This window comes from Camelus bactrianus, chromosome 28 (genome assembly GCF_048773025.1).
Source record: "Camelus bactrianus isolate YW-2024 breed Bactrian camel chromosome 28, ASM4877302v1, whole genome shotgun sequence".
Taxonomy (NCBI): Eukaryota; Metazoa; Chordata; class Mammalia; order Artiodactyla; family Camelidae; genus Camelus; species Camelus bactrianus.
This window is the reverse complement of record NC_133566.1, coordinates 18,011,456-18,035,381: the sequence shown is the minus strand read 5'-3', so window position 1 is coordinate 18,035,381 and position 23,926 is coordinate 18,011,456. Positions and strand designations below refer to the sequence as shown.

At 44.9% G+C, this 23,926-nt stretch overlaps 2 protein-coding genes across 4 annotated transcripts; both read right to left on the bottom strand.

The window, feature by feature from the left end:
* Window positions 1-688: 688 nt before the first annotated feature.
* LOC105072265 (interleukin 36 beta) lies at window positions 689-7,040 on the bottom strand. Its single transcript, XM_010959133.3, has 5 exons — window positions 6,759-7,040; window positions 5,829-5,916; window positions 5,128-5,235; window positions 2,333-2,472; window positions 689-1,571 (listed from the first exon to the last, which is right to left on the bottom strand). The coding sequence occupies exons 2-5, from the start codon at window positions 5,842-5,844 to the stop codon at window positions 1,359-1,361; spliced, it is 477 nt and encodes a 158-aa protein (XP_010957435.1). The 5' UTR covers window positions 5,845-5,916; window positions 6,759-7,040; the 3' UTR covers window positions 689-1,358.
* A 1,803-nt stretch (window positions 7,041-8,843) lies between these two features.
* On the bottom strand, window positions 8,844-12,875 carry LOC105072266 (interleukin 36 alpha). Of its 3 annotated transcripts, none has more exons than XM_045519709.2 (5): window positions 12,380-12,875; window positions 12,165-12,278; window positions 11,518-11,657; window positions 9,526-9,739; window positions 8,844-9,089 (listed from the first exon to the last, which is right to left on the bottom strand). In XM_045519709.2, the coding sequence occupies exons 1-4, from the start codon at window positions 12,390-12,392 to the stop codon at window positions 9,527-9,529; spliced, it is 480 nt and encodes a 159-aa protein (XP_045375665.1). In that variant the 5' UTR covers window positions 12,393-12,875; the 3' UTR covers window positions 8,844-9,089; window position 9,526. The 3 variants fall into 3 exon arrangements, with proteins under 3 accessions (XP_045375665.1, XP_045375664.1, XP_010957436.1); XM_045519708.2 differs by having other exon boundaries at window positions 8,844-9,739; window positions 12,380-12,492; window positions 12,577-12,871; XM_010959134.3 differs by having other exon boundaries at window positions 8,844-9,739; window positions 12,380-12,871.
* Window positions 12,876-23,926: the final 11,051 nt, after the last annotated feature.

Here is a 23,926-nt window from a genome sequence, read left to right as displayed (position 1 = left end):
GAACTTGAACTTTTAGAAGTCATGTGAGGAGGACCCAGTAAAGGGGAGTGAGAAGGAAAAGCCAGTGAGGTTGGGGAAAAACCAGGAGTGACTTGCTGCAGAACCCCAGCCCTGAGGGCAAAGATGAGGAGGGAACAGCAGGCTGTGTCCAATGTCAATTAAGATGAGGGCGGCAGAGTGTCCCCTGGATCTGGCAACAGAGACATCCCTGGTGATGCTCAAAAGAAAGATTTTGGTGGAGAAGTCAGAAATCAGAGGTCTGGCTTTAGAATGTGCTAAATAGCAAACAGCTTAATAGTAATTAGTATTTAGGACTTAGTATTGAATTAAAGTAACAATGAGATGTTATTCTCTATATACTGGAAACTGCAACAGTTGAAAAGAATGAGATCCAGCCATACTAGCATAGGTGCTACTTGAACGTATTGTTGAGTGAGAGAAAAAATGTTGGAAAAATATGTATTGTATTATACCCGTTAAAGATACACACACACACACACACACACACACACACACACACACACACACACACCAGCACAGTATGTTTCCAATAAGTACATACGAGTATGTAAATGCATAAGTAATGGACCAGAATAATGCCAACACGTAACAGTGGTTACCATTGGGATGTGGAGGCAGGACCTGGGATTTGGGGGAAAGAATTTGCATTTATCAGTTATGTTTTTACTTTTTTTTATTTACAAGGAGAATGCAGCCATGTATTAATAATAGTTGAAAATTAGTATTTTTAACATGGAAAGAGCGAACAGCTTGTGAGGGAAGTAGTTGATAAGCAGACATTGTGAGCTCCTCAAAGGCTCCTCCCAGGGGAAGAGAAGAAAGTCCTCTGATCAGCAAGACCCTACTAGTCCCTGACCACCACGGAGCAGTGGGTAAGAGGACCGACCCCACCCCGAGGCTGCCCGGAGCAGCTGGGAGCTTAGCCCTCTGCCTTCCTCTCTTGGTTCTGCTAGCACGTAGCAGATCATCACAGTGGCTTGAGACTAGGAAAGCAGAGTTGATGGACACAGGTTAAGCTCTAAAGTTTGAGGCAGGGACTAGAAGGCACCTCTTATTTCTCTAATTCATCTACAACAGGAATAATGGCACTGTTGTGATCAAGAAAGAACAAAAAGTGACTCAGGTTTCACACTGGGAGGATGTTCAAGTTGGGGATATGGTGAATCTAGACGCTGTCTAGAGGAAGAAATGGTTTTTAGGTGATGGAATAAGGTGGGCTATGGATGGGCATCAGTGCACGGTGGTCTTTTAAGACGACCCGTTGTGTTTTCAATCAGAAGAATCTCCGACTACCTGATCCTCTATCCTGGACTCAGCCACCAAAGCCCAGGCAGGATTCAGTTCTCACCATCTAAATAGAAGTTGGTGTTTTCAGTTTTGCCCCTCTCCTTGGTGAGGGTGACGGGCTGCCCCACCACGGAGGAGGTAGCTATGAACCAGCCAGGGCAGGAGACTGACTGGAAGACGAAGGTGGACCCCTCTTCGCTGGAGAAAAAGAGGAACGACTCCTGCCCTTTGGTCTCCCAGTACAGGTCCATGATATTTCTCTCCTGGGGGTAGGAAAGAGGCTTGTTAGAAAGGATTACTGGGAGGAAGAAGCTAAACTAACTCAGCCCTGGGAGTGTCTCCCTTTCCAAAAGGGAGGGACAGAGGCCAGAGACCCAGGCAGGTGAAACCAGCTTTCAAGATGAGCAACCGACTGGTTCCCAGGTGCTTGGCTCCCCCTCACGATCCCACAACACAAGGTGCTTCTGATTCATTGAGGCAGCACTGTGTTCCCTGAGAACAGACGGAGTTGTACCCATCTGATGGTTCAGGCCAGTCTCATGAGCTCCCCAGCCTCCAAGTGGGTTTACAAATTACAGCTTCCATCATAAGCAGAAAGATTAGCTTTGTAACTACAAATCTTGCTTTCAGGAGGGGGACCATAAGCATGTAATCCACAAAATCTAGATTAATCCAAATCCCCTCTCTAGTCTCCACTGCCGTGCAGTAGCCTTTTCCTAAGAGGGACCATTCCATCTCCTCAGAGGATTTCTGGGAAGCAGCTGAAGACAACTGAGAATGGATGGAGAAACCACCACCCTTGGCCTTTCTGTGGGTGTACTCTGTCCTGCCGAGAATGCACTGACATTAAGAAATATTCCATCTGTTCCAAAGGTAGCTTGTACTGACTTGGGGACCAGCCAGATTTCCTTCTTTACACTGAATGTCCAGGATTGAAAACCTGCTACTTTTATTCAGTAACGTCTTCAAGGAAATTAAAAGTTCATCTCATAGCCCGTCTCTCATTAGGGGCACAACCACTCACCTGAAGCTGCAAGGTAGGAATGCCCTGAATTTCTGTGCAGCAGAGACAAAGATTTTGGTCCTTGATTCCCAGGTAAAACGGAGTACCTTTTCCTTCACTGTAGAATTCTGTGTCTCGACATGCTATTATGGCAAGAGAGACTGGAAACACAGGGAAAATGGAGACAGGTGTCAGGCTCCAAGCAGTGGACAGGCCAGTCCTTCTGGCCTGATGCTCAGTGACATCCCCAGCCAGGCGGATGCTGGGCACCCCTCACCGGCGCTCCCACCCACAAGAAGGCTCCTCCCACAAGCTATGTGGCAGAGAACTTTCATCGTTGTCTGCAACCCATTTCCTTTTTCCTCCTTAATACCAGAATCCCAGTTGTCACCAGGGCACATGACTTCCCCAAAATAAAAATAAATTTCCGACCAGCTAACTTTGACCGTATGCTTAATTTGTAGCCCATGAGATGGAAGTGAGAGTGTTGTGTGGGACTTCTAAGAATGTTCTTTAAAAGGAGTTGACTCGGCTGGGAGGAGCTTTTTTCTATACCAGATCTCCATACTTAGACGATGGTGGAGGTGACCTTGAAGTTGGTGAAGCAGAAGTTAGAATCTTGGACTCCAGTGGCATGACAGAGGCACCACACTGGCCTCAGACCGCCTTCTCAGGCTTCCTTTCCATGAGAAACAAAGAAACTTCTCTCTAAGTCCCAGTTGTGTGAGCTTTCTGTCACTATCAGTTGAATTTAATTCCCAACTAATTCAGCAGGAGATTCCCAGGAGCCTGGGTGTTCTGCATCTATCCTTCCATCAAGGGGCAGGGAATTTATCCACCCAACACTCTTTGTTTGAAAGCCCACTCAAAGCAAGACACTGGAGATTAAGCCGAGAACAAGAGAGACATTGTCGTTGCCGCCACTGAAAACGAGACTTAACAATATTAGCAGAGAAAAGATCAGAACCGCCATAAATGGCAGCACCTGCTTTGGGGAAAGTGACCAAAGTCTGGGACAGTAGGAGAGAAACCAAACTGAGACAGAGGAATCAAGAAAGACCTCTCTGCAGAGGTGGAGTTCAAACCAAGACCTTAAAGCTAAGAGGAAGCTAGTATATGAAGAAACAGGAATAGGGCTGGGGGCAGGGTTTGGACGAAGGGTGTTAACAGGGAAAGGAAATGTTAAGGCTTTCACATGGAAAAGAGCTTGCTGAGTCCAAGGCTGTGAAAGAAGACTAGTGTACCCGAGATCTCCCACTGCCCCTTTCCCCCCAAACACAAACACGGGGGGATGAGATTCTTCGATTAACATAGTAAGAAGGATGCTTTGTGGAGGCTGAATGGGAAGCTGCACAAATGAAGTGGGAGGGATGGCAGCGAAGAAGTGATAAAAGTGGTCCAGGAGAAAGATGGTATTATCTTAGGAATAAAGCACGTTTTGTACACAGACTTATCAGTCTCTGCTGATGGATTAAATGGAGATTGAGGAAAAGGAGGAAATAAAGATGTTTCCTGTATTTCTGGCTCCAGCAAACAGGGTGATGGTAGTACCATTGATGGAGATGGGGAAGATTGGGTCCGTGAACAGTTTTGAGGAGTCATATCCATAGTTTCATGTCGGGTAGATGAATTTATGGACTTTGAGAGGACACCAAAAGGACATGGGTGACATTTTCAGAGGAGACATCTGGGTTAGAAGCATCAACACCAGAATGAAGAGGTGATACATCAATCTAAGAGACCAGCTCGCAGTCCCTTCAGAGGGGTGGTAGGATGATTGCAGACTGAGTTGTGAAAATCCACAGCATTTAGAGATTTTTATAAAGAAAGTGGAGTCAGAAAGGAGAATGCAAAAGAGAAGCCAGCAAACCACAGAGAATGTTCTTCCAGAAGAAGAAGATGGAGAGCGTTCAGAAAGAAAGTTATCAGTTATGCTGACTGCCACTGAGGAACCCAACGTGAGAGCGGAGAAGCGGATTTGGTGACCTTGGAAAGAGAAGCCGGTGGGGGGGGGGGGGGTGTCAAGAGATAGTTGAGGGGTTTTGTTGCCTGATGTAAGCATGAACAGCAGGTGAAATGGAGACACACTGTGTAGCCCACTCTTCCATGAAGTTAGACTATGACTGTATATAGAACAGTTTGTAGATTGCTATATAGGAAAATAGAATGGTTGTAGAAATGAAATGTGCAAATCAAGAGGAGGTTTTTCTTATTAAGCTGGGAAATGTGAAATTAGAGCATGTCTATCAGTGATAGAAGGAATCCAGCAGACAGACGAAAGTGTAATACGCTGGGGAGAGAGCAATAAAATGAAACACTGAAGGAATAAACAAGAAAGAGAAAGAAGCTGACTTGGATTGGACTGATTTTTCTCAGCTTTATTGGAGTGTAATTGGCATGCAATAGATTGACAGGAGGAAGGAATATTCCTCCATTGTTAGAGGAGAGGATGCCAAGTTGGAAAAGAGGAGGAACGATCATGAAAAGATGAGGGAGTTTGAATCTGAGGACATATGCAGTGATGGTTGAAATTCATAAGAGAAACACCTAGGAAAAAAGTCAGCTGATGGTTGAATGGACAATCCCTTCTTATCTAAGGTGCCTTGTTTCGGTAAGGAAAGCTGCCAATCCCTCACACCCTCATTTCTGGGTGCAGGGCTTCCTCTGTGTGGGGGAACCCTCTGCCCTTCTTGTGGGCAGTGACCTGGTTCCCAGAAGTAGGAGAGGCCCAAGGCCGGGCTCACGTGAGCTCAGCCCCATCCCCAGTGGAGCTGGCATCATTTTAAGAGGCAACAGGGGCTTCGATTGTTACTCACCAGGTCTGATGTTGTCGCTAAAAGGAACTGCTATTAAAGATTTTCCTTTTAGGATCCACACCATCTGCTGAGAGTCGCGAATAAGACGGTGACTGGGATATCTCAGGGCTGCCAGATGACAGAGAAGCACAAAATACACAAGGTTATTATAAACTTCAGGACTCCGGCTGCGTCCTGGTAATAATGGCTTTTGAATTCCTAGGAGTAGAGTTACTGCTCTGACAAAGAGTGGGTTGAGGAGGAAGGGAAGGGAAATAAGACAGGGGCTGATGTGTGAATCAAAGTACCTGAAAAGAGGATCTACATACATTCGTGGTTGCAAGAGATTTTCAAGATTCACCACATTTTTTATTGTTTTTTGTTTTGTTTGTTTGTTTTTTCCCTAAGGTTATCTAGTGACTTGTCTTTTTTCTGATTAATAGTCTCTGGGTAGTAAAACAAAACCCAAAATATTCGAACTGGTCACCAGAATGTTGTTCGTTTCTTCTTTATCCTCTTTATCAACATGAATAAGCAATTCTAAATACACACAATAAGAAAATGGCTAAATAAGATTTTCAAATGCAGGTTTTGTGATCTGAGTATTTTAGCAAGAGCAAATGCACTTCTAGCTTGAGCAAATGACAGGCGCCCTTGTGCCCTATTTCCTCCGAGGGGCCAGGTGGAGGTATCTCCAGGCTGGTTTGTGATTTACTGCTTACATTCGTGTTGCTGCATGCTGACCTCAGGGCTTTCTGTGAAGAGGACAAGGTAGATCAGATGATGGAGAGGTTGTTGTCAGCAGTCGGTCTTGTGGAAGAAGGAGGAAAGAAAAACATGTTATCCATTTCTCTCCCTTCCCCCTGGAATTCTGTGTTAAAATTGTTTTGAGAAAGCTGCCCTGGAGTGGAGGGAAACAGCACATGCTTAGCATGCATGAGGTTCTGGGTTCAATCCCCAGTTTCTCCATTAAAAAAAAAAAAAAAAAAGATAATTTTTTTAAAAAAGAAGAAGAAATGAGATCCTAGATGCACATTTGAGACTAAGAGTGGGAAAGCATGTTCCAAGGCCCATAAAACCCCAAATGGAAGCTCCCATCATGTCGTGGCCGGGTGGTCCTGGCCCGCGGGACACCCTCCATCCATCACAGCTAGGGTTGTGTGGCTCCAGGGCTTCAGCCCAGGAAACTTCTAGTGCAGTGAGTCTCTGGATTTAGAAGAAGGAAGGGAAAGTGTGTGCCTATCTCCATCTAACCCTCCACACAGCTGGTAAGCACCACCCCGCCACCAACTCCCTGTTCCAAAGAGGCATTTCTAAAGATCTTGCTCAGGGACATCCCTGGGCCCCGTTAAGTAGGGGACATCTGTCTCTGGGCTTCTGGTTAGAGCCCCAGGACAGTTCCCCAAGAAGACCGCCAACTCCCCACAATGAGAACCAGGTGTTCACATCCCCATCTGCCTCAGGATCCACAGCACCTGATTCCATAGTTTTCCCTGGAGAAGTAAGCAAACCATCACCTGCACTGTTGGAAGCAGTCCCTGCCTCTCTGACATCCCGTGTTTCAGACTAAGGGCCCCAGAAGCTCCTAGAGGCTGGACGTAGAGAGTGAAAAGAAGGTTCTCCACATAAGGCTTCTGAGCAGCAGGAGTTACCTTTGTCCAAAGAGATGGTCTTGTCCTCAAGCTCAGTGTTAAGGCTCTACCTGCATCCAGGAGCCCGGGACAGCTGTCCAGGACTTCCACACCTTTAAATTAACAAGGAAGGAGGGTTATTTCCTGGATCTGGGTGTGCCCACTTTGGCAAGAAAGCTGGTCTGGCATGGAGATCCCGTGAGGCTTCCATGGGTCACTGGGAGGGAACGTGGCGTGGCTGGGATGGGGTCCTGGAGAAACCAGACCAGAGGCAATGCCAGGAAACCACAATGAGGAAAGACTGAAAAGGCCAGATGCTGAGTTAAGAAGGAAAACTTCCTCCCGGAGCGACTTGGAGGCAGAGGTGTGGCTCTCTTCACTGGGTGAGCCACACAGCCTTAGTCACAGCTGATCTGGGGCAACTCATAGTCCTTCTTTTGGAGTTTTGCATAATCAGTATTGAGAGCTCATTCTGTATCTGACAAAGTTGTAAGAGATTTGCTTGGTTAATATTTTCATCCTCACAACACCTCTCTAGGGGCCATTAATCTTTATTTCTTATGTAAGAAAACAAGCCCTGAGAGGTGGCAAATCTTACCCCAAATCATGTAGCTACTAAGAAATTTAGCTAAGTTAAAAGCCAGGTCTGTCTATCTTTCTTCTTCTTCCTTCCGTCCTTCCTTCCTTCCTTCCTTCCTTCCTTCTTTCTCTCTTTCTTTCTTTTTTTTTTTTAACATTTTTTATTGATTTATAATCATTTTACAATGTTGTGTCAAATTCCAGTGCAGAGCACAATTTTTCAGTTTTACATGAACGTACAAATATTCATTGTCACATTTTTTTCTCTGTGAGCTACTATAAGATCTTGTATATATTTCCCTGTGCTACACAGTATAATCTTGTTTATCTGTTCTACAATTTTGAAATCCCAGTCTATCCCTTACCACCCTCCGCCCCCTTGGCAACCACAAGTTTGTACTCTATGTCTATGAGTCTATTTCTGTTTTGTATTTGTGCTTTGTTTGTTTTTGTTTTTGTTTTTTAGATTCCACATATGAGCGATCTCATATGGCATTTTTCTTTCTCTTTCTGGCTTACTTCACTAAGAGTGACATTCTCCAGAAGCATCCATGTTGCTGCAAAAGGCATTATGTTGTCGGCTTTTATCTTTCTTTCTTTTTTAATTGAAGCATAGTCAGTTACAGTGTGTCAGTTTCTGGTGTCCAGCACAATGTCCCAGTGTAATTCTTAATGGAGCCCCTCTCACTTTAAGTATCTTGGCCATCTCACAGCTCTAGGGAAATTATTTGAACATGGAAAAGCAGAGGAGAAACAGGTCTACCTTTCTGCAGGAGCCACGACACAGGAAAGCTCAGGGATGCACTATCACCAGGAAGAAATCTAATCTCTGACAGCAGTGTGGCCACTCAAATGCAGAAAGGCAGAAGATACTAGAACGGGATGAGGAGGTTGGGGCAATGGCGGCGAGGCCCTGGAGGTCATCTGTGTGTTGGGAGAAACAGTATCCCCACATCTTTCTCCAGATCTTGGAGACAAGTAAACATGTGATGGAAAGTAAAAAAGTCACAACAAGACTACCTGGATTAGAAATGACCGGATCACCGAGAATGAAGTTTACTGATGTTATGTGGGAGGAAACTTCATTTATGTGGGAAGAAACTTCATTTCATAAAAAGGCAGAAGAAGAAATTAGTCCTTGTAATAAGTATGCTCTAAATGAAAGGGAGCCCTGTCAGATTATGGCTGAGTTCACAGGAGAAGCCCACGGGGACTCTCAGAAACTCTTGCCAGGATGGGAAGAGGGGATCTTTTCAGTCAGTTGCACACCAGCTCTGTGCACTGAAATATGGAGTCAGATTTCTATTAATGATGCTTTATTTGTACCACCCACCCCCACAGTGAGGTCTGGGAAAACCTGAATTTGGGAAGATACCACTTTCCCCAATAACCCTACTGGGTTCTTCTACGAAATGGAAGACTTCATGAAAAACTGCTTGACAAACTATAAAACTCCTTATGAATGCAAGGAACCAATATTATGGCCATGGTGTTCCACTAAAGTCATTCCAATCACAACAGGGCAACTGAGAGGGTAAAATTTTATTTCACAAATTTAATCCTTCATGAGATCCAGTAATAGTGTCTTTGGTAAAAGTTTCATAAACAACCCTCATTCTTCATTCAAACCAGCAGGATATATAGCTTCACTGAGACACAAGCCATGACCAGGAAGGGCTGAGCTTTCTTTCTGGTTTTTTCTTTTATGGAATTTCTATGCCCGCTTCTTCCCATCTGGATCCAAAATATCCTGATACAATGCCGTGAACATACCTGAAAATCCAGAGATCTGGAATTCAAATGAAAGTCCCACCACCCTCATTTCTTAACTGAAGCATCATTAGCAAGTATGTAAAGTAGGGTTTTCTTTATTATTTCTGTAAAGATGTCATAATTACGCTACATGGCCACAGCAAAACCCTTCAAGTTCCCCAGACTGTGTTCCATGTGGCCACTGGGAGAGGGGTCTGGTCCTCTCTGGCGCAACACTTAGGTCATTGCACGGATGCGCTGGGGACAGCTAAACACCCCTGTGGGAAAAGCCCAGCCACAGATTCTTCCTTCCTATTGTAGACTAAGACTGGACTGCTAACCCCCCCTTTTAACCTGGTTTGTACTTTTGAAAATCGGACGTGATTCTGGCAAATCTGCCTTCCCTCGTTGAATGAGAGCTGGAATGGAGGAGAGCCACGTCCGACTCCAGACCAACCTTAAGACAGTACAGTGAACCCGAAGTCAGTGGTGTAGGCCTTCCCCATGTCCTGGGTGATAATGAGAGGACAGCCTCCATCGGAGCAGGAGGCGATGAACCAGCCCGGGAAGGCCACAGACTCGAAGGTCGAGGTCCTGCCGCTTCGGTCGTGGTAGAAGAGAAAGGGTTTCATGGGCTGGGGCTGGCGGTACAGCTCCATTATGTTCTGTTCCTGGAAGGCAAGGAGGAGGCCCCAGGAGAAGCATAACTGTCTGAACTGCTCCACATTCTTTATACGCTAATAGTTCCTGTCCGAGATCGCCTTCTCCATTCATTAAAGCAGGCCTGGGCACCTCTGTGTCATATGACACCATTAAAAATTATAAGCCCCAACCAGTTTATAGGTGTTAAGCTTAGGGTTGAAACCTTAGGCCACAAATGTCAGTGGATCTTAATGTGAGGCTTTGAAGGACAACAGTGTTGACATAAAAATTTTGCAGAATCCAAAGCACAGGTTTAGCCATTAGACATGGAGGAAACTAAGGAATATTTATATAACAGTTATCATAAATTTTGAATTAAAACAGAGTTGTTCCATGTCAGGTGTCTCCAACCTCAGAACCACTGGCATTCTGAGCTGGGTAATTCTTTGTTGTCAGAGGCTGTCTTGCGTACGGTGGGAGGTTTAGCAGCACCCCTGGCCTCTGCCCACCGGACTTCAGCAGCCTATCCCCCAATCTCCAGCAGTGGCAACTGAAAGTGTCTCCAGACACTGGCAAATTTCTAGGGGAGCAAAATTACCCTTGGTTGAAAACCACTGTTTTATATCTTGGTCATCAAATTGAGTGTCTGCCTACGCTTGTTGGCTGAAAAATGTCAAGAGATTTCCTAAACTACACAGAGGGCTGATTTGTGCTCTTCCTATAATTTAAAATGTTTTTAAATAATGGAGAACAGTAATTATTAACATGTTTGTTACAGAAAATTGTGTTTGTTCACTTAAAGTTGAAAACTATCCTTTGTCAAAAAGATGTCTTTTTTTTTTGACATATCGTTGATTTACAACGTTGTGTTAAGTTTCTGGCATACAGCATGGTGATTCGGTTACATACATATATTCTTTTTCATATTCCTGTTCATTATAAGTTTCTACAAGTTATTGAATAAAGTTCCCTGTGCTGTACTTTGTTGTTTACCTATTCTGTATATAGTAGTTTGTATCTGCTAATTCCAAACTCCCAATTTATCCCTCCCTGCCCAAAGAAGAGGTTCTAATATGCTCATCTGTCTTGTGATAACTGACTGCTGAAAACGTCATTGCTGATTTCAGCCTCACATACACAGCTAGCCCCCCATATCAGCAGATTCCACAGCCCTGGAATCAACCAATTGTAGAACAAAAATATTTGGGGGAAAAAAAAATTCCAGAAACTTCCAAAAAGCAAAACTTGAACTTGCTGTGTGCTGGCAACTATTTACATAGCATTTACATTGTATTAAGTATTATAAGCAATCTAGAGATGATTTCAAGTATACAGCAGGGTGTGCATAGGTTATGTGGTTTTATTGGTATATAAGAAACTTGAGTATCCACTTTAGTATCCATGGGGAGGAGGAGGGGTCCTGCAACAAATCCCCCACGGATACCAAGGGACAACTCTGTATGTGTGTGCGCACACACATATGTATTCTACTATATGTTTTGTATCTATCTACATATATTATATTGGAATTAGGAATAAATCTAAAAGCCTTCCTCTTTGCTGAACTATTTTTTTAAGTAAAGTAAAGTTATTTTAGCAGATTAGTTTCAAAATACTCCTGTGATTTTTTTCTTCCTCTTGTATAAAACATGGAACTCCCAAAGAACCAAAAATAAATATATGTAAGGATAATAAATAAATTGTCCTTTAAAAGATTCTAAAAAACTAGAGTTTCCATCAAATGAGAAATAAATGAGCCCTTCCCTCCTAGCCGGGCATTGACAAGACCCTTATCTTCCGTACTCACCTTAAGCTGCAGCGTGGGCTGCCCCTGGACCTCAGTGCAAAATAGGCAGAGCTCGGGCTCCTTCACTCCCAGGTAGATGGGATTCCCTCTGTCTTTCTCAAGAGTCTCCATGTGTTGGCAGGAGATTAAGGTAACAGTGACTGGAAACGCAACATGGAAAACGGCTTTCAGTGGCCGCTTCCAAGATGGTACCACTGAACCAGGGTTATAAGGGACATAGAGGTTGGAATCTGCTAACAGACACCCCTAGAGTGGGCACCCTGCCTCCTATGACCTAACCCAGACACCCATCCCCATCTCTGAGAACTCCTTCCTTTAGAAAAGTCAGACTTTCATGGATTCAAACATTGATCTGCCTTTAGAATCCCCCTCGCTTGTCCTAGTCTCACTCCTTGCAGGGATCACATAAAAAGTCTTCTGCCATTTGCCTCGGCCAACCATTCATTCTCCCTTAATTCCTCACTCTCTTCTCTCATTTTTCATGACCATGGTCACAGAACAACCCCATGATCACCCTCCAGCTCATTATTGCCTGTGAGACAAGCCCAGGTGACAAGCCTGTTAACAGTGAACTAAAAAGCTGAGCACACAGCACACAAGAGTCCCCTGGCCAAAGGGACTGCCTATGACAGACCTTGGCCACTCACCTGGAACCAGGTGGTCCTTCCTTGGGACTGCTTTGAGGGTCCGGCCTTGAAGGACCCACACCTGATGATTGACATCCTGAATCTGCCACAAAACGGGATATGGACTGGATAACACTGCAAAGAAAGTCAAAATGCAAGTGTCAGGATGAGGGATAGAGTACCCCACCCCATCCAATTTTTTGCCCTTCCAGGTGGAGCCTGACCTGAATCCTTACCTTTATCATTCATCCTGCGTGATGAGGTCTCAAAACTGCCAAGATGTGAAGACCTTTATGCACAGGCTGATCCCACGAGAGGACCTGAGTCAGTCCCAAGCCACAGTTTGACCCTGAGCCAGAAGAGGAGCTGGTGACCAGCCCAGCAGTGACGCTGGTCAGAATCTACACTCCCGGAACTCACCCTCCTCTCTCACCTGCTCGCCTTCTTGGATGTGGCCTCCCTTCCAGCAGAGGCAGCTGTACCTATGAATCTCGCTCAGGCCTAGATCCAGACCCTTGAGAAGACAGGAATGCCAAGGCCAGGAGCCCAGAAAAAGAAGAGATCAAAGATCAGCAGATTTTGCAGCTACAGAGGACCCTGTACCCTACCAGTGTGGACTATGGCTTCCTCTGTTCTCAGATGCTCCGATGGACTCCAGCAGGGTGCAAGCCTTCAATCTAAATACCCACCCTCCCTGGGTATTTGTTGGCTCCTGGTGCCAGAGGAGTCAGTGAGGCTTTATGTAAAGGAATGTAAACAAGGGCATGATGGTGAGCTGTCCCAGCACTCTGAAAAAGGAGGGCATGCTAAGCCTTTAAGAGCAGCCACCAGGAAATGTAGTCATCAACACTGAGTTTGAGAAAAGAAGCATAGTGGGGCAGCCCCATGACTAATACTTTGATGCCACAAAATGACACACTGTAATTTTATTCCTCAGAGCGGAAACCCCCAGTAGATGCAAGGTAGACTGAGGAAGGGATGGGTCTCCTAAAATCCATGTAGTTTCTAACCAGTCCTGGTCCAGTTGTCACATCCCCTGCCAGTCAGGAAACAGACCAAAAAAAGGAGGGGGGATAACTCAGTGGCAGAATGCATGCTTAGCATGCACAGGGTCTTAGGTTCAATCCCCAGTCCCTCCATTTAAAAAGAAAAATAAACTAAAAAAAAAAAAAAAATTCCGGTATAAGCTCCTCTAACTTCTCAGAGCCAGTGAGTATGCTACGTCTTCACTCAAAGGAGCCTAAAGGGCAAGGCCAGCTCCTGCGCGCCCTGCCCCTCATGGACTCTAGGTTAGTGGGGAAGCCTGGCTCCCAGCTGCTCCAGTGCCCTGAGCTAGCAGACGTGCACACAGACGTCCACGAAGGGAAACTGGGGCAATGCGGTCGAGACTGCCCCATCCCCTCAGGCCATCTGAGTTTACTCTCCCCATGGTGGTTTCCAGCACCTGTCAGCTCCACACCTCAAGGGTTTGCATCTCAAGAGCAACCTCAGCCAACTGGGGCGAAGGGATTGGTGGATAAATGTCCCACCATCTTCAGCCTCTGGTGAGACAATGCTAAAGTTTCTTGTAGGGTTCCTAGCTACCTCACTAGCCTGTCTGGCCGCATAAAGACACCCTCACGTTCGCAACCTATACCCGTCCAAGGGATTCTCGCTTCACGGTGGGACATAAAAGGCCCTTACAGCCTCGTCTGGGTAGTGCCACAGCTGTCCCCACAGGAGTATGGAATCATGAAGCACCCACGCGTCCATGTGCAGCAGGTCTCTTTGAGTCAAAACTGGGATGCAGAACCAAGCTGAGTCTACAAAGACGTGCTGCCCCATGTACCCCTTAGCGTAAGTTGATTTCCACGCTCTAAGAAAAAAGCCCAGCGCTTATGACATCACCCCCAGGCTCCGTAGGCAGGACTGGACCCACTTGGATATCTTAAGGGGAGGGGCTCAGTGTCCTGCCATGAGGGACAAAGCAGCACACATCCAGGACACGTTGGTGTAAATGCTGCGTATACTAATGGAAACTCACTCATGACCACAGCTGATAAGATACGAGTCCTTTCAGGTTCCTTACTTTATCCTGTAAATACATGGAGCTCTATATGGCTAGGAATTTAGCCCGCAGTGCCATTAGTGGAGGTGATGGGGCTTTGGTGACACCAGATAACCCAAGACCTTCACATCTCTCCCCTTAGTCTAGAGGTGACATCCTTTACAGCCAAGGGGGTGGATGCTCCTGAGAAGGGACACTGAGTGAAATATGATGAAGGAAACATCTCTCTGCAAGAAAAGAACTCCATAGGGATTTAGAGATACAGTCTCCCTTCTCTCGTCAGCTGCCGGAACTGAATCTGCCTTGGGGGTTAATTCCTTTGTCCAGCCATATCTACACTTCACTACTCAGGTCAAGGTCAAGTATAGTCACCTCAGCCCCACGAATCCTTCCCAACACCCAGAGCATGATTCCCACCATTTGTCTTGGCTGTCGTTCACACGTTGCCACGCCGTTACGTGGCGCTGTCCTTGTTCTGTACATCCTTGACGTTCAGAGCGTGGTGTGTGGAGCAGCGGCACTGGCATCGCCCAGAAGTGTGTTAGAAATGCAGAATCTCAGGCTCAACCCCAGGATGACAGAACCAGGGTCTGAAATGAAGGGGCATTAAACCCGCTCCTTGTTCTGTGCCGATATGGAACACACCCACGCCAGTCGTCACATCAGCACACAGGAAAAGAAGTCAGGATTCAGGGTCTGCTTGTGACTGGGGAGGGGACGAGACAACCAGGTCTAGCCCCACCTTCACCTTTTCTCAGTCTCCGAGGCCCATGAGGTAGGCTGTCTCAGCACTGAAGAAAGGGGACGCGATGAGAGTAGTAAAGAAAAGAAGTCATTCCTAGAGGGGGGAAGGTGGAGCTCCGTGGTAGAGCACATGCTTAGCATGCCTGAGGTCCTGGGTTCAATCCCCAGTCCCTCCACTGAAATAAACAAGTACGTTAGTAGATAAACCTAATTATCTCCCCTTAAAAAAACAAAGCTATTCCTGGAAGGCTGGGGCCATGGACAGACCCTCACAAGGATTTTCACTTTGAGTGCTTACACTTTAATTGAGCCAGGAACTCTCAGATTGTTTTTGGTTCAATACAGGCCGAACACTATCTACCAAAGCAAAGAGAAAGCCTCTTTAAAAGGAAGGCAGAGACATTCAAATAATTTTACAAAGACAAGTCATAAGTAGTTAACAATTACCAGGCATACAGGCAAATAAGATCACAAAACAAAGAAGGAAGAAGGAGGAGGAGGAGGGGAAGGGGAAGGAGAAGAAGGGGAGGAGGGGGAGGAGAAAGAAACAAAACCACACAGACATCAGATTTTGTAAGTATTATACACAAAGCATAAAACAACTGTCCTAAACATGTTCAGGAAACAAGTGACAAAAATAAGAATCATTTTCTAGACTGGCAAACTATGAAAAGTGGCAAATTTGGAAGAGTCAAACAGCATTTCTAGAACTATAAAATACAATAAAAAAGGTAAAATAAACCAATATTTATATTTGGTAACAGACAGCACATTGCAGAAGAATTAGTGACGTCAGCAAGGTGGTGGTTTAGGAATTTCTAGCACTTTTCCCCTCCCAGAAACATCAATTTGAACAACCATCTATGCACAAAAATACCTTTACCAGAGCCAAGTCTTTCATGTAAGCAGTTACATTTGAGTGGAGTACATAAACAAGAAAAGATGCATTGAAGAAAGTAAGAAAGACAGTTTCATATTACTCTCACTACCCCTCCCCCAAGACAGGGCAGCCCAGCCCAGAAAGAGACATCCAACCTTTGGGAGAAGGAGGTGAAGTAAGGACCTCAGATTTCACAGTTGGCTCCACCATCAGCCCACCCCAGCAACCAGCCAGCTCCTGTGGCCCCAGACTCTTGACCTACCCCAGCACCAGACCAGTTCCTGGCAGCCTCACACACACCCCGGCTATCAGCCCACCCCCAGCACCAGGCAGACTCCCAGGAACCCAGGCTCCAGGTAGACTCCTGAGCCTCCCCAGCACCAGGCTGACTGTCATGGCCCCAGGCTTCCAGCCTGCCCCAGCACTGGGATGGCTTCAGCAGAGCTAGGCTCCAGATGAGCTTCCATGAAATGAGACTCTTGATTGCCCCAATGCCAGGCTGGTACCATTGGACCCAGGCTCCAGGCAGGTTCCTATGGACCCAGGCTCCCAATCCGTGCCAGAACCAGGCGAGCCCCCACGGCCTTAAGCGTTAGGCAGGCTGCCCTGGACCTGGGGTCCTGGCAGGCTTCTATGGTTATGGGCTCCCAGTCCAGGATTTGGCTGTCCCCACAGCCCCAGTCTTCAAACTGGTCCCCATGGATCCAACCGCCATGTTAGCCCCAGTGGCTCCTGTGACTTCGGGCTACAGGATGACCCCCACAGCCCTAGGTAGCAGGCTCATCCGGTGCCAGGCTGGCCCAGGTAGCCCAGCTTCCAGGCCAGCTCTATGGGCCCAGAAGCTAGGAGTTCCCCAGTGGCCCCCAGCACCCGACTGGCCCGCACAGACCCAGGATCCAGGCCTATCCACCAAGACCCAGGGCCCCGTCTCACCACCACAGACTTGGGCACCAGGTCAACCCCAGGGAACTCAGGCAAAAAGGCGGATGCTATGGATCCAAGCACCAGGCCTGGCTACCTGCTGACCCAGGAGCCAACCTGCATGTCCAAGGACTCCAGCATATCCCGTGGGCACAACAAATCAACAACTTCACGTGCAACAGTATGTTCTGAAAAAGACATGAAAACTAGCTGAACAGTGCATCCATGACAAAGGACAAAAGGGCCACACTGAGAAGGATAGAAGCAGACACTCATTCTCACCAAGAACCCCATATGTCAACCCATGAGCTCTCTCTTTTGAGAGAGATCTCAAAAGAATATACATATTTTTAAATTTAATAAAAAATAAACAAAATTTTTAAAGAATTTTTTTTTAATTTTAAAATAATATAAAGTTTTCCCTAAGGAGTGAAGGGTTTGTGCTCCACATCAGGCCCCCCAAATCCTTGGGACCTTTGCCAGAGCAACAAGTCCACAAAACTTCTACCTTTGAAAACCATGGGGGTTTTTAATCCAGGAGAACTACAGAAATGAGAATCTGCTCTTAAGGGGCTCAGGCATTGACTCACTCGCCCTGGGACCTGACAAAGGAGCAGCAGGTTGAAGGGCACATATGGACCATGTGTGGAGGAGACCCACTTGCTAGTCTTGAGGTGACTTCTGAGGGGCAGGAACCTGCTAAGACTCTCTCTGGGGTTGGAGGCCCTGGCTGGCATCGTCTTTGAGTTCTTTCTCCCTTCCTGGTGTCAGCTGGTGGGTACCATTTTGGCACTCACCTCTAATCTGCTGGAGCCAGTGGCACACCCTACTCCACCATGCAACAGCTGTAGCCCTCCTACAGCTGGCAATCACACCCAGCCCACACAGGAATATCCCTTTAGTGCCTGGCTTTGGTGGCCAGGGAGACAGCGTAACTGGGCCCCATGAGTCATCTCTATACAAGGCCACTCCTGCAAGACTGGGAGAGGTAACTCTGTCACCTAACACACAGAAACAAACACAGAGAGCCAAGAAAAATGAGGAGACAAGGGAATATGTTCCAAATGATAGAACAAGATAAAACCTCAGAAAAAGACCTTAACGAAACAGAGATAAGTAATCTACCTAATAAAGAGTTCAAAGTAATGGCCATAAAGACGCTTAAGAAACTTGAGAGAAGAATAGATGAACATAGTAAGAACTTCAACAAAGAGATAGAAGATATAAGAAGACATGATACAGAGCTGAAGAATGCAATAGCTGAACTGAAAAAAACACATCAGAGGTGGTTAAAAGCAAACTAGATGAGGCAGAAGATTAGAGCAGCAACCTGGAAGACACAGCACAGGAAATAACTTAAGCAGAGCAGCAAAAAGAAAATAGAATTTTAAAAAGTAAATATAGCTTAAGAGACCTATGCGGCAACAAGTGGGAAAACATCCACATTGTAGTGGTCCCAGAAGAAGAAAGAAAGGGGCAGAAAACTTATTTGAAGAAATAATGGCTGAAAACCTCTAACCTGGGGAAGGAAGCAGACATCCAGGTCATGGAAGTACAGAGAGTTCCAAATAAGTTGAACCCAAAGAGATCCACACCGAGACATGTTATAATTAAAATGTCAAAAGTTAAGGAGATAATCTTAAAAACAGCAAGAGAAAAATGACTTGTCACATGAAAGGAAACTCCCATAAGACTATCAGCTGACTTTTCAGCAGAAATGTTGCAGGCCAGAAGGGAGTGGCATGATATATTCAAAGTGCTAAAAAGAAAAAAAAAAAAAAAAAACTTCCAACCAAGAGTACTTACCTGGCAATATTATCATTCAAAATTAAAGGAAAGATTAAGAGATTTCCAGATAAGCAAAAGGAGTTTGTCACCACTAAAACGGTCCTACCAGAAATGCTGAAGGGACTCCCTTAAGCAGAAAAGGAAAGGTACTGACTAGAACAAGAAAATATATGAAGATAACAATCTCACTAGTAAAGGTAAATATATAGTAAACGTAGATTAACCACTATTTGTGAGTATAACCTATTAAAAAGCTACTATGAAGGTTAAAAGATAAAAGTCAAGTAGCAAAAATTAACTATGACTACAATAATTAGTTAAGGGACACACAAACTATAATATATAAAATATTACATCAAAAACATAACATGGAGTACGGGATACAAATGTAGAGTTTTTAGAATGTGTTCAAACTTAAGGTGCTATATATATGTGTCTGTAAACTTTATAGTAACTATAAAGCAAAAACCTACAATAAATACACAAAAAACAATAAGAAAGAAAACTAAACATTACACTAAAGAAAGGCCCCAAACCACAAGGAAAGAAAGCAAGAGAAGGGAAAAAAAAAGGGCAGAGAGGAACTACAAAAACCATCAGAGAACAATTAACAATATGGCAATAAATACATACCTGTCAATGATTACTTTAAATATAAATGGGCTAAAATCTTCAATCAAAAGACATAGACTGGCTTAATGGATAAAAGTCATGAAATACGACTATATGTTGTCTACAAAAGACTCACTTCAGAGCTAAGGACACACACAGACTGAAAGTGAAGGGATGGAAAAAGATATTCTATGCAAATAGAAACAAAAGAAAGCTGGAGTAGCTATACTCACATCAGACAAGAAAGACCTCAGAACAAAGACTGTAATGCAAGATAAAGAAGGGCATTGCATAACAATAAAGGAGTCAGTCTAGTGACAACATACAACATTTGTAAATATTTATGCAACACAGGAGCACCTAACTATGTAAAACAAATATTAAGAGAGCTAAAGGGAGAAATTAACAACAATGCAGTAACAGCAGAGGACTTTAATACCCCACTTACACTAATGAATAGATTGCCCAGACGCAAATTCAATAAGGAAATATCAGCCTTAAACAACACATTAGACCACATAGAATTAAGAGATATATACAAAGCATTCCATCCAAAGGCATCAGAATACGCATCCTTCTCAAGTGCACGTGAAACATTTTCCAGAACAGATTGTAATTTAGCCACAAAACAAGCCCTAATAAATTTAAGAAGACTGAAATTGTATAAGCATCTCTTCCTACCACAATGGTATGAAACTAGAAGTCAATTACAGGCAGGAAACTGGAAAACCCATGCAGGAAATATGTGAAGGTTAAACAAGATGCTACTGAACAATCAAGGTTCAATGGTAAAATCAAAACATAATTTGAGACAAATTAAAATGGAGATATAACAACCCAAAAATCTGTGGAATGCAATATAAGCAGTTTTCAGAGGAAAGTTATTAGCAATATAGTCCTACCTCAAGAAGCAAGAAAATTCTCAAGTAAGTGATCTAATTTCATACTGTCGACTGAAATAAATGCTCAGCCTAAAAGTTGAGAGTTATGTTTTACTTGGCGGGAGGACTCCAGCCGGGATGACAGCCTCTCAGATTGCTCTGAGGGACTGGTCCAAGGAGGTAGGGGAGGAGCTACGACATATAGGAGCTTTACAACAAAGACCAGGTAGTTGGAACAATAAAAGATGACTTGTTATCTAAAGAAAACCAGGCATCTCAAGTTAAAGAATTTAGTGCTTTTCTATGTATGGGAGGAAGCAAACATTTGGGCTCACTGAATTCATTTCTTTGAAAAGCACCTAGCTGCCTAGGGCCAGTGACCTGTCCTTTCTTGTTCTGAGTCCCCTCATAGGGCACCAATGCGATTGGCTGCAGAGGCCGGGCTGCAGGCTGGTCTTCCCTGGGGGGGGGGGGCAGCCTCAGGTGACTTGATGGTTTCAGCAATCTTTGTTTACTGATGTGGTCTGCAGTATTTTTCGTTCACAATACCTAAATGAACTGGAAAAGAACAAAGCCCAAAGTTAGCAGAAGGAAGAAAATAACAAAGATCAAAGTGGATATGAATGAAATAGAGACTCAAAAGACAATAAGAAAGATCAATGAATCTAAGAGCTGGTTCCTTGAAAAGATAAACAAAGTGGACAAACCTTTAGCAAGACTCAATCCTCAGCAAGAAAAAAAGGGGAAGGGCGTAAATAAATAAAACCAAATGAAAGAGGAGACGTGGCAACGGATACTACAGAAATACAAAGACTCGTAAGTGTGGTGGCCTCAGAGGTGGGCCTCTCGGGTCCCCTTTTAAGAGGCCCTGTTATGAGACTAGCTGGCAGGCTGCCTCAGGCTGCCGCCACTGCAGATCCACGGCAGTCTTCTTGCCAAGGCTGCTCTCTGCCTGGGCTGCTCCCAGCCAATGGCTGAGAGCAGCAGGGGGACCGGAGCCCAGCCTTTCCTTGGGGCGGGGAAGCCTCCACAGGTCAGCTCTGCTCTGGGGTTCCTCCTCAGTCTGGCCAAGACTTCCTGAGCGTTTTCACAGCCGCCCCCCAACAGTCTGAGTCTCCCCCTGCTCACTCTTTCTTCCCTCTTTCCTATCATTGCTGTCAGTCTTGCATTATGACCTCAAGGCTCTGCCTGCCTACTCCTGACCCCTCCCCCCGGATATCTCTCAGGTGCATTTCTCCAAATAAACTTACTGCATGTCTCACTTCACTTTGGCATCGTCTCGTCAGAGCACCCAAATTGACTGACGTGACCATGAGTGAAGCTCAGGAACCGGAGGCAAGTTGTAAGAGAATAGAAGTGGTATAATTCCACTTACATAAAGTTTAAAAGCATAGAAAACTAATTAACATCTATTTTAGGCACGTATTTGTACGCGGTAAAACTGTAACAAAATGCAAGGGAATAACAATCATCAGATTTAGGTTCACAGTCACATCCGAGGGAAGGAAGGGAAGGGAACAGGATGGAAAGTGAACACACAGGCGGTCCTAAAGGTCTGCTGTTTCTTTAGCTGAGTGATGAGTTCCTGTGGATCCCTTTTATTTATATCTTGGATATATTTGTTATAAATATTTGTACTCAATATTTATTTTGAAAATAGAAAGTGGGTCCCAAAGAGATTTCCTGAATTTTCTGAAAATAGGAATAATATAACAAAATCTATCAGGTACTGTTTACCATCATTTCATTCCTTCATTAAATCCTCATAACAATTTCTTAAAAGCCATATAGAACAATTATTTTAAAAGCCATGTGTAAAATAAAAAAAAATAAAATATTAATTACAAGGTAGAAATAAACCAGTAAAAGAAAAAAAGATAAAAAATAAATTCAGTCATATGGAAAAGGCAGTCGTTCTTTTATCTAAATTTTACAAAGAGGGAAAAAATCATTTATGAAAGTTGTAAGTATAAATATCCAGATATTGCAGTCCCTCCAAATATGGCCCCATGAAGAATGAGATCATTTAGCCTCATCTCTCATCATAGACTTGGGCAATAATCTAGGCAACTTCAAGGCAAGGTCCTGCAGGCAGAGAGATGGTGCATCTTCCCAGCGGGAGAAAAAGAAGGTCTGTGGCCTCCAGGCCTGTTGGAAAAATTAACAATCACAATTTGCTTAAAACAGAAAAAGAGCTACTGACGAAGGAAAATGATTTTAAATTCAAATGTTAAAGGTTAGACAGCTGATGATGTACTGGAAAGCATCATTTTTAGAAGGCCATGAAAACAACCTGAGTTTTCCACATTGAAAAATAAAATTGCTCACCAATGCTGTTAGCTCTGACCTTTCTCCTTCCAAAAACAAAAGTTTTGCTTCAATATAGCCAATGTATCTCCAGGCCTTACCAGCTCCTAGGAAGGGGTCCCACCAACAATGATGACCCAATTGTATGAGCTGACTTAACGCAACCATGTGGGGAGGGCGTGGCTCACCACTATAATGCTGGTATGCGCTGGCCTTTCTGTCCTCCCCGACCCACCCGCACTCCGCCCTGATCCCTGCAGATAGCACATGCCTGTTCCCCTGCAGCCTGGGCATGAGATTTGGTTACCAACCCATAGGACCAAGAGAGATTTCAGAGTGACAAGGAAAAAAGCCCATACGTGGAACCTTGCCTCCTGACAGTTCATGCACTCAGCTAAATATTGTTTTGCCTCTTCAAGACACAGCCCAGGCAATATGGAACTGTGTTGTGATCTCTAACGAGAAATACGTATCTGGTCTTTGTCCCCATTTCCATCACAGAGTTCCTAAAACCCTTGGAATTTCCAAGATGCTGACAACAATAAAGATGTCTTTTGTCTGTTAATGAGGTGACTTTTGCTGATTGCCAGGAAAACCAATCATTTGATTAGAGGGTTGAAACTTTCAGTTCCACCCACTCCTGACCTCCAGGGAGGGAAGACGGGCTAAAGGCTGAATCAATCGCCAATGGCCAATGATTTAATCAATCATATCTAGGTAATGAAGCCTGTGCAAAAGCCCAAAAAAGATGGGTTTGGAGAACTTCTGGGTTGGTGGAAATGGGGAGTTTTGCAGAGACTGGCACCCTCAGAGATCATGGGAGCCCTGTACTCTGTCTCCATATCTTGCCATGTGCCTCTCTTCCATCTTAGGCCCTGCTCTAAACCTAGTAAGTTGGAAATCTGAGGGAAATGGATTTAAGTACAAGGTCTAAGTTAGCCCAAACACCTGGGCCTTCAGTTTATACCCCCAGGTGCTTCTGCTGCTGCTTCAACTTTGAGAAACGTGCACAGTACAGTTCAGCACTTATGTCATTACCTCAGGATGTTTCGCTAGCCAGGAGTGCCCCACCCTGGGCGGATCATCTGCTGACACCCTGCTGGGTGAGACAGCCCCAGCGGCGGCAGTGAGGTGGCTCAGCTGTTGCTGTCTTGCTCTGCATCATTACTGCTGATCTCTTGGACAGCGTTTCATAATAACTCAACTCCAGGAGACAGAAATTAAAAGACCCAAAATTAAAAGTGTCATCATTTCCAGGTCAAAGAGCGAATGTCAGTGCCACCCTCGGTGAGTCACATCCACTCTGTGGACCTCCCTTTCCTCACCCATAAAATGAAAAGGCTGAGGGAGATGATGTCATTCAGAAGAATTATCCAGTTCTTGGTGGGAGCGGGAGAGGATGGGGCAAAAAAGATTATTCTTTTCTTTTTTGGAAGGGGGGGAGGTAATTAGGTTTATTGATTGATTTATTTAATGGAGGTGCTGGGGATTGAACCCAGGACCTCGTGCATGCTAGGCATGCGCTCTACCACTGAGCTATACCCTCCCCCACCCCACCGTTTTTTGCATTATGAATAATGCTGCTATGAACATTCCTGAAAAG

What these genes read in the sequence shown, in the direction of transcription:
- LOC105072265 (XM_010959133.3), bottom strand. An exon ending in TAGCGACAACATCAGACCTG is followed by an intron (nt 2,473 to 5,127) that starts GTGAGTAACAAT and finishes CTGTGTTTCCAG; the next exon opens with TCTCTCTTGCCATAATAGCA. An exon ending in TTCCTACCTTGCAGCTTCAG is followed by an intron (nt 1,572 to 2,332) that starts GTGAGTGGTTGT and finishes TCCTACCCCCAG; the next exon opens with GAGAGAAATATCATGGACCT.
- LOC105072266 (XM_045519709.2), bottom strand. An exon ending in GAAGGACCACCTGGTTCCAG is followed by an intron (nt 11,658 to 12,164) that starts GTGAGTGGCCAA and finishes TTGCGTTTCCAG; the next exon opens with TCACTGTTACCTTAATCTCC. An exon ending in AGCCCACGCTGCAGCTTAAG is followed by an intron (nt 9,740 to 11,517) that starts GTGAGTACGGAA and finishes CTTGCCTTCCAG; the next exon opens with GAACAGAACATAATGGAGCT.